Source organism: Panulirus ornatus, chromosome 4 (assembly GCF_036320965.1).
Source record: "Panulirus ornatus isolate Po-2019 chromosome 4, ASM3632096v1, whole genome shotgun sequence".
NCBI classification, from domain to species: Eukaryota; Metazoa; Arthropoda; class Malacostraca; order Decapoda; family Palinuridae; genus Panulirus; species Panulirus ornatus.
In genome coordinates this window covers 90,023,392-90,033,505 of record NC_092227.1, presented here as the reverse complement: position 1 = coordinate 90,033,505, position 10,114 = coordinate 90,023,392, and the positions used below count along the sequence as shown (strand labels likewise).

Below are 10,114 nucleotides of genomic sequence, written 5' to 3'. Positions count from 1 at the left end.
CAGTAGTCTTAAGCTTCACCCTGCATTGCTTGGGATCCTCACAGCTTTTCACCTACCTTCTCCTGGATGGTTTGTAAAACTTATTCTTTGCTTAACCTTTCCTCTCTAATCTTGCTTTTTTTCTTGTATATTTTAATTCCTATACCATCTAAAACAAAACGATAACTTGCAAATTACTACCACATGATCTGATAAGACCCACTTCCAACTAACTTTTAGACCGAAGGTTATGCACAATGCTTATTGAATCCTTCTTACCTAAAGCAAATCACTCAATCTCTCATCTGTTCTGTTCTGTATTTGTAAATCCTTTATGTTTAAAGTTCATAAAAGCAGCACTCATGCTAGTTAGGGCACACAGTTCACACAGTCTTCCACCATTATCATCTGGGACCCTGTACCCACCTACCACTACCTCCTCCAATCTACTCCAAAATATACACTGGGTCACCCAAAACATGTAGTCTTCCCTGGATCTACTTACTCTGTTGCTCTTTCAAGTTCTTTGCAGAACTTTCCTACACTACACAAGTTTTTGGTTCACCATATCTGTCAATACACCTCCAATTATTTTTCCTTGCATGACTCTTCTGTTGGCTTCAGCTTTCCCATCCCCATCCTTACTGAACTTTATTTTCAAATATTTATTCTCATCCACAACTTCAACTTCTCCTTTCATACCGATATCTCACTGATCTCTCATCCATTTTAAGAACTAGTGTTATTTGTATTCACTTGTCCCTCATCACTCCTAAAAGCCTTATCCCTATATAGATCTTATAGTCACTCTTACTTCTGTTTCCTATATTATGTCACTGCTTAAAAGAAAAGGGAGGAAGAATTTGCTAGTATGACAGTGGTAAAAAAGTGTTAAAAGGCAATGCTCAAAATTCATATCAAGGCTATGGTATATCAACTTATGAGAAACATTAACAAACAATTCTCAAAATTCACGTTAAGGTTATGGTATATCAACTGAGAAACATGTATGGATGTAAAGAAAACTAGATCATTACAAACCACTTTTCTTTATTGCTCATTTGTGTCAAATACAACACACGTTCCCTGTCACACTCATGTACATTACCAAGACTTAAACTAAGACAAATAGGGCATAACTTATATATAACTAATTCCATTTACACTGACGACCAATAACTTTTGGCAGTGTTCATTGGTCACCTCTACATTCAATACCAGTCCAAAAATTTAGTATCAATAGCTCTCATAATTGTTCATTTTCATATGGATATTGAAAAATGGTACAAACAAAATATTGCTATGCTAAGCTCATACCATGTTTTATCTGGTAACAAAGTGACAATAACTTTTTGTCATTTTGTAACCAACTTTCCTACCTTTCATTCCAACACATTTTGGACAAAGAAAATAATGACTTTATAATTCATCATGCATAAGGAAATAAAATCACAGAAGATTGTAAAATAGGAGGGATCTGACATACCAGTCAGTGTACAAAAAAAAAAAAAAAAAAAAAAAAAAAAAAAGTTAAAAGGTAAGATGTATCAATGCGAGTTATGCATTTTATTTACCTTCATGGAACACAACAAAATTTAACCCTGTACATACAACTATGGTCAGACCCCTTTGTTTCTTTGGCAAAGTAGCAGACTTGACCATTTCCACAATGTTTTCACATACTTTAATTAGTTGCCAGTTGGGTATTACTGGACAAATCTGAACCTTTGGTTTGGGATCCAGACTGGACAAGAGTTAAATGTCTCACCTAGACCAGACCCTTTTCTTTGTACAGCAATTTCACTTTCATAATTAATTGAGATTCTTTTTTTTTCCAGTATGTAAAATAAGTGGACTTCAATTAGACAATGAAAGATACCTAGCTAAGACAGGAAAAGGTAAGCAGGTAAAAAGAAAAAATGGGGAAGGAGTAACTTTTGATGCATTTTCTGTTAATTTCAAAATGATTTATCAGTACCAAAAATATAGATATTAATAATTAGAATACTCACACACATGTGAACTACCTTAAACAGTTCTAACAAACTTGACACCTGATTTATGACAAATATCTTATACATACAAGAAAAGTCTGCACATTCAATAACGACCAAAGGCAATGTGTGTTGTCTGTAAGTGTGTTTATTATACCCTGAGTGGTATAGGGGGGCACACAGCACCCAAAATTGCCCAAAAATTACATTTAATAAAGGCCTGTAAGGCAATTAGACATTTCCTGAATAATCCATACATTTTAGTAGGGATCTTTTAAGCTTCCACACTAACAAATGCAGGTTTACCTCTGCCACTTCAAAATACAGAGAAAAAAAATCTACTTTAAGCCAGAGGCACTGTGCTATGCAACACTATAAAGTTTCAATTTATTGGAAGGTGACTGTGTGCATCACCGGCTTGGGATTGTCAGTTGCTTGAGTTGGGCTCTTATGACAAGAGGAAGGCACATGTGGGTCCCAGGACTATGAGGTGTGGGATAAGGTTGAGAGGTTCTGGCCAACTCTTGTACTGCTTAGGGAACTAATGGACAGTGTCCACACTCATTACCAATCAAAGAATGATGTTCAAGATATCAAGATTCCTTGGAAGACAGGCACTATGGTGAATATACCCTGTAATGTGGTGTTTTATTACATTGCCTTCCATAACAGTCCAATATTCTAGAAATCAGGTGGAAATTACCAAAATGCACGTTGTAAATATTCTGCCTAACAGGGAACAATTACTGAATTTACAGGGCAAGTATTTAATGAGCAAAAACTACACTAGTACCGGATTGGTTGGGGATTTCCTTGAACCTGACAGTAGCAACCGCAGCAGACAAGAGAGAGAGATCTGGCAGTAGACATGAAGAAAACTTCTTAAGTTATCATATAAAAGCCTTAAATATATATCAAATTGAAAATTTCCTGTGACTGGTAATAAAATCACAACGACACATCCTGGTGGTATCTCAATAATGTGTTAATGATGACTTAAGAATCTGTATCATGTTTCACAAAGCTTGAGGAGTTAGGAAGGTAGGGGAGATCAGACTATCTTGTGTAAACTACTAAATTTTCACTAGTTTAATAGAAAATATCTTGAAGTAGAAACACTATTAGGATCAGGATCTGTCTTTTGAAAAGTCTTGTAGTATTTATAGTATTCACATTCTAATGCAGAATTATTATGTACAGGCATCATGGTAACCAACGAATGCATGCACATACATAAAGGTGTTTCTATACCACACACTGAAGTGTGCAAGTACTATCATGCAAGTGTTGACATTCCATGTATGTCTTCCATTTGTTCTCCATCTTTGCTGCAAGAATCAGCTGATGAATGATCAGGTCTTGAGCAAGTAGTTTTTTGATATTTCTCTCAGCAGTTATACTGGTTATGCCCAACAATAAGGAAAAAATAGTCTTTAGGCAATGACTGAAGTACCTCATAGTATCAGCTATCATAAATTATCTTAATCCTAAAGATTCATTCATTCTGTACCTACATATTTCACAAGAATAGATATCTATTGTCAAATACATTATCATGGCTGTTTCCTCATTTCAAGGCTGGATCCCAGGGAGAGTCATTCTCTCTGGGATCATTTTTTCTTAGATCCTATTATAGGATATGTACACTTTCTTCTTGCCACAGACCCTGCTGAAACCTGAGTCTGCAATCCTATATTTTCTGGGTTTTGCCCCTTTCCCATTTTCTAAAAGTTTCTTTGCAGAAGTGAGACAATTTTACATGCTGCATCACATGAACTTCTTTATGTACCTCAGGGTATGTGTACAACTTCTTCTACATATTTTTAAAAGATATGTACACCATTTCTCTTCACATGCCAACATATGTGCGGAAGATTCAAGGACTCATCTCTGCTGGTACTCGGCTAAGGGTTTAACAAGGCCTTCAGAGTATACTCGTTGAATTGCTTCACATACAAATCTGAACTGACTCTGTCAAAAGAATATAAATAATTAACAAAAAAGGAAAAAGTCATGCATGACTTACATCGTATCAATGTAACAAATCATATCTAAGTATCAGTAAATATAAAAACAAACATTTATGCTCACTCCTGCACACATATGCACACACCTGATAACATTTAAATTCCTAAATCAACTGGATGATGTTTGCACACAACAGTTCTTCACACAGTGCAGTATCAGAATTACCAGGGGCCATAATTAAAAGCTGAAAAAGAGGACAGTCAAGAAGGATGTAAAGAAATAGTGGTTTAGCATTAGAGTAATGGATGGCTGGAATGGTCTAATCAAAGAGACAGTGAAAGTTGGCAACTTACAAAGATTTAAAAGTCTTTAATGTACAAAAAGTACAGACAGAGCTTCTGTAGTAGTGGTTAGCATTCTAAAAGACCCAGGATTAAGTCCTACATAGGGTAGCCAGCTCACAGCCAAGCTAGCTGATGAGCAGATACCTTATATATCCTGAGGTGCAATGCTTACTTTCTGCCCAAGGACTCCTTTTTTCATACAGATTCCCTTCAAACTTTATCTTTTCATCTCTATGAACACTCAGTAAGCTGGTTACATCCACCAGTTAGGATCACAGGTCATAAACTGTTATGATGTTTGTGTATCTACATGAAAAGAGTGTGGGGAAATTGAGTAATAAGTGTTCACTGTCTTCTTTATGGCGGGTGCATCATGGGCATGAAGGGTCTTGGGATATGTTGAAATGGTGTTTGTAGTTTAGTAGTGATAGGTGATGTCCAGTGTTAGTGGGAGAGTGTAACTTGTGTTTGTTTAAGAAGTGTGATTTCTGATGGGTGTGTCTGGTGGGCTGGAGCTTAAGACTGAGTTAGGAGGTCTTAGTTGTTTAGTGCTCATGTAAATTTGATGTGTTTTGTCAGTGTTATATTTGTTGTGGGTGGGGTACCTGTGAGTTGAGGTTACTGAAATGTGAAGCAGAGGTAGGCTTTATTTCTACTTGGGTGATGGTGGTTAGTAATGGAGTGGTTTGGGTGGGAGGAGTCTAATGCTGTTGCATAGAACTGACTGTTTAGCTTATTGAGGTAGGACTGTATTGGGAGGATCTTTGTTTCATTGTGAAGGTGTTGAGTACTTATGGCAGGTAAGTAGCAATGGTTTTTCCTGAATGCACTATTTTGAGTAGTTTGCAACTTTGTTATATTTGCTTTTGAAAGCGTGGAAGACCAGGCAGGTGAGGCATAGTTTAAAGTGAAGCAAATGCATTGTATGTATGGGATGCTGAGGGATTTCCTTGTCCAAATATGGTGCCAGTTAATGTCTGAGGCTTTCAGTTTGTTTGCTGCTTTTGTCTTTGTGTTATTGGTGTGAGAAGTGAAAATCACATGTGTCAAACGTGATGAATAGAATTAGTGTTTTGTTGAGTATAAGAAACTGTCACTTCAAGGTGACTGGAGGGAGTAAGGTGGATTTATGTTTGGCAGGTTAAAAAGGTGCTTGAAGATTTCTGTAGAGATGCAGGGATTCTGTTCTAAGTGAGCAATTGTTATAGTATTGCATGTTTGATGCTGCTACTGTGGTGTCAAGCTGTTGTGATGTGACTGTGAGGTTGGCTGGAGGGAGGTTTATAAGGAGAGAAAAAAGAGAAACATAGGAACACTGGTGAAAGGGAAAATAAGGAAGTGGTAACAAAAATGAGGTGAACAGGAAATGAAGTGAGTATTTTAAGGGACTGATTAATGTATGATGACAGGGAAGCAGATTTAGGGTGTTCAGGTCAAGGAGGTACATGAAATGAGAATATCAAGGCAAATTGTTTGGTGGAAAGAGAAAAGGTGTGAAAGTCTTCCATAAGACGAAATGTGAAAAGAAGTCTGAAGTGGATGGCATTGCAGATGAACTTCTTAAGAAATAGGGTGACTGTGTTACTTATTGGTTAATCAGGACTTTCAATGTATATATAGATCATGGTGAGGCACCTGAGGGCTTGCAGAATTCATATATAATGAAACTGTATAAAGGTAAGAGAGGCAAAGGTGAGTGTTCAAACTACAGAGGTCCAAGTTTGTTGAGTGTACCTAGTAAGATGTATGGAAGACTGGTGACTGAGAGGGTGAAGGCATGTACAGAGCATCAGATTGGGGAGGAACAATGTGGTTTCAGATGTGTACATACAAACTAACAAGAAGGTTAAGCAAAAATGGCAGGGATAGTGTAAAGCACTCACCACACATCTTGCTACATAGGATTAATCTTATCTGCCACCAACTTTACACAATTATTCTCACCACATGTCTTGCTACATAGGATTAATCTTATCTGCCACCAACTTTACACAATTATTGATTTTTGGTCCACTGAGATTGATTTCAACCATGAGTCAAGTTTTCTTTTAAATATTTCTGTATTTGTTCCATGTACTTTTCTTCTCTTGCCAGAACAATTAATAATAATCATTCTCTTTTCATCTGATTTAACTTCATAATGTTTCTTGGTTTTTTTGAAGACTTGTTGAGAGGCTTTCCGGTTTAACACATTTCCTTTTATACCTTCAATTTGTTGCCAAGCAAATATTATCATATAACCCTTCTTCTTTTTAGGGTATTTAGTTGCAGTTCTTTTGCATTGGTCCACATATATACATTAATTAAACATTTTCAATGGGAGGTTTCTATACTTATCATTTGGCTTGACAGTGCTATCATCTCAATTTGCTCCCTGATATCTAGTTTCTCATTTATGATGATACCCAAATCTTTTACATTTGGCCCATTCTCTAAAAATTTCTGTCAGGCTCTATATTGCGAGGTAGCGCAAGGAAACAGACGAAAGAAATGGCCCAACCCACCCCCATACACATGTATATACATACGTCCACACACGCAAATATACATACCTACACAGCTTTCCATGGTTTACCCCAGACGCTTCACATGCCCTGATTCAATCCACTGACAGCACGTCAACCCCGGTATACCACATCGCTCCAATTCACTCTATTCCTTGCCCTCCTTTCACCCTCCTGCATGTTCAGGCCCCGATCACACAAAATCTTTTTCACTCCATCTTTCCACCTCCAATTTGGTCTCCCACTTCTCCTCGTTTCCTCCACCTCTGACACATATATCCTCTTGGTCAATCTTTCCTCACTCATTCTCTCCATGTGCCCAAACCATTTCAAAACACCCTCTTCTGCTCTCTCAACCATGCTCTTTTTATTTCCACACATCTCTCTTACCCTTACGTTACTTACTCGATCAAACCACCTCACACCACACATTGTCCTCAAACATCTCATTTCCAGCACATCCATCATCCTGTGCACCACTCTATCCATAGCCCACGCCTCGCAACCATACAACATTGTTGGAACCACTATTCCTTCAAACATACCCATTTTTGCTTTCCGAGATAATGTTCTCGACTTCCATACATTCTTCAAGGCTCCCAGGATTTTCGCCCCCTCCTCCACCCTATGATTCACTTCTGCTCCCATGGTTCCATCCGCTGCCAGATCCACTCCCAGATATCTAAAACACTTTACTTCCTCCAGTTTTTCTCCATTCAAACTCACCTCCCAATTGACTTGACCCTCAACCCTACTGTACCTAATAACCTTGCTCTTATTCACATTTACTCTTAACTTTCTTCTTTCACACACTTTACCAAACTCAGTCACCAGCTTCTGCAGTTTCTCACATGAATCAGCCACCAGCGCTGTATCATCAGCGAACAACAACTGACTCACTTCCCAAGCTCTCTCATCCCCAACAGACTTCATACTTGCCCCTCTTTCCAAAACTCTTGCATTCACCTCCCTAACAACCCCATCCATAAACAAATTAAACAACCATGGAGACATCACACACCCCTGCTGCAAACCTACATTCACTGAGAACCAATCACTTTCCTCTCTTCCTACACGTACACATGCCTCCCACACCATATATTCTTAATACCTTCCACAGAGCATCTCTATCAACTCTATCATATGCCTTCTCCAGATCCATAAATGCTACATACAAATCCATTTGCTTTTCTAAGTATTTCTCACATACATTCTTCAAAGCAAACACCTGATCCACACATCCTCTACCACTTCTGAAACCACACTGCTCTTCCCCAATCTGATGCTCTGTACATGCCTTCACCCTCTCAATCAATACCCTCCCATATAATTTACCAGGAATACTCAACAAACTTATACTTTGTCGCTGTCTCCTGCGTTAGTGAGGTAGCACAAGGAAACAGACGAAAGAATGGCCCAACCCACACACATACACATGAATATACATACACGTCCACACACAGCACATATACATACCTATACATCTCAACGTATACATGTATATATATATATATATATACACACAGACATATACATATATACACATGTACATACATAATTCATATTGTCTGCCCTTATTCATTCCCGTCGCCACCTCGCCACACATGAAATAACAACCCCTTCCCCCCACATGTGCGCGAGGTAGCACTAGGAATGCCACATTCGTTCACACTCAGTCTCTAGCTGTCATGTATAATGCACCGAAACCACAGCTCCCTTTCCACATCCAGGCCCCACAAAACTTTCCATGGTTTACCTCAGATGCTTCACATGCCTTGGTTCAATCCACTGACAGCACATCGACCCCAGTATACCACATTGTTCCAATTCACTCTATTCCTTACACGCCTTTCACCCTCCTGCATGTTCAGGCCCCGATCACTCAAAATCTTTTTCACTCCATCTTTCCACCTCCAATTTGGTCTCCCACTTCTCCTCGTTCCCTCCACCTCTGAAACATATATTCTCTTGGTCAATCTTTCCTCATTCATTCTCTCCATGTGACCAAACCATTTCAAAACACCTTCTTCTGCTCTCTCAACCACACTCTTTTTATTACCACACATCTCTCTTACCCTTTCATTACTTACTTGATCAAACCACCTCACACCACATATTGTCCTCAAACATCTCATTTCCAGCACATCCACCCTCCTCCGCACAACTCTACCTAAAGCCCACACCTCACAACCATATAACATTGATGGAACCACTATTCCTTCAAACATACCCATTTTTGTTCTCCGAGATAACATTCTCGCCTTTCACACATTCTTCAATGCTCCCAGAACCGTCGCTCACTCCCCCACCCTGTAACTCACTTCCACTTCCATGGTTCCATCCAATGCTAAATCCACTCCCAGATATCTAAAACACTTTACTTCCTTCAATTTTTCTCCATTCAAACTTACTTCCCAATTAACTTGTCCCTCAACCCTATTGAACTTAATAACCTTGCTCTTATTCACATTTACTCTCAACTTTCTTCTTTCACACAATTTACTAAACTCAGTCACCAACTTTTGCAGTTTCTCACCCGAATCAACCACCAGCGCTGTATCATCAGCTAACAACAACTGACTCACTTCCCAAGCCCTCTCATCCACAACAGACTGCATACTTGTCCCTCTCTCCAAAACTCTTGCATTCACCTCCCTAACAACCCCATCCAAAACAAATTAAACAACCATGGAGACATCACCCACCCCTGGTGCAAACTGACATTCACTGGGAACCAATCACTTTCCTCTCTCCTTACTCATACACATGCCTTACATCCTCGATAAAAACTTTTCACTGCCCCTAGCAACTTACCTCCCACACCATGTACTCTTAATACCCTCCACAAAGCATCTCTATCAACTCTATCATATGCTTTCTCCAGATTCATAAATGCTACATACAAATCCATCTGTTTTTCTAAGTATTTCTCACATACATTCTTCAAAGCAAACACCTAATCCACACATCCTCAACCACTTCTGAAACACACTGGTCTTCCCCAATCTGATGCTCTGTACATGCCTTTACCCTCTCAATCAACACCCTCCCATATAATTTCCCAGGAATACTCAACAAACTTATACTTCTGTAATTTGAACACTCACCATTATCCCCTTCGTCTTTGTACAATGGCACAATGAATGCATTCTGCCAATCCTCAGACACTTCACCATGAACCATACATACAGTGAATAAATATCCTTACCAACAAATCAACAACATATTCACCCCCGTTTTTAATAAATTACACTGCAATACCATCCAAATCCACCGCCTTCCCGGCTTTCATCTTCCACAAAGCATTCACTGCCTCTTCACTGTT

The 10,114-nt window shown here is 38.8% G+C and overlaps 1 protein-coding gene across 10 annotated transcripts in view; it reads right to left on the bottom strand.

Moving 5' to 3' along the window:
- Positions 1-1,012: 1,012 nt before the first annotated feature.
- Positions 1,013-10,114, bottom strand: part of Ptpmeg (protein tyrosine phosphatase Meg) — a 653,263-nt gene continuing 644,161 nt past the window's right edge. For all 10 annotated transcript variants that reach the window (XM_071657245.1, XM_071657235.1, XM_071657258.1 and 7 more), the window contains one exon: positions 1,013-3,944. In XM_071657245.1, coding sequence (XP_071513346.1) covers positions 3,858-3,944 — 87 coding nt within the window. In that variant the 3' untranslated portion in view covers positions 1,013-3,857. The remainder of the gene's footprint in view (positions 3,945-10,114) is intronic.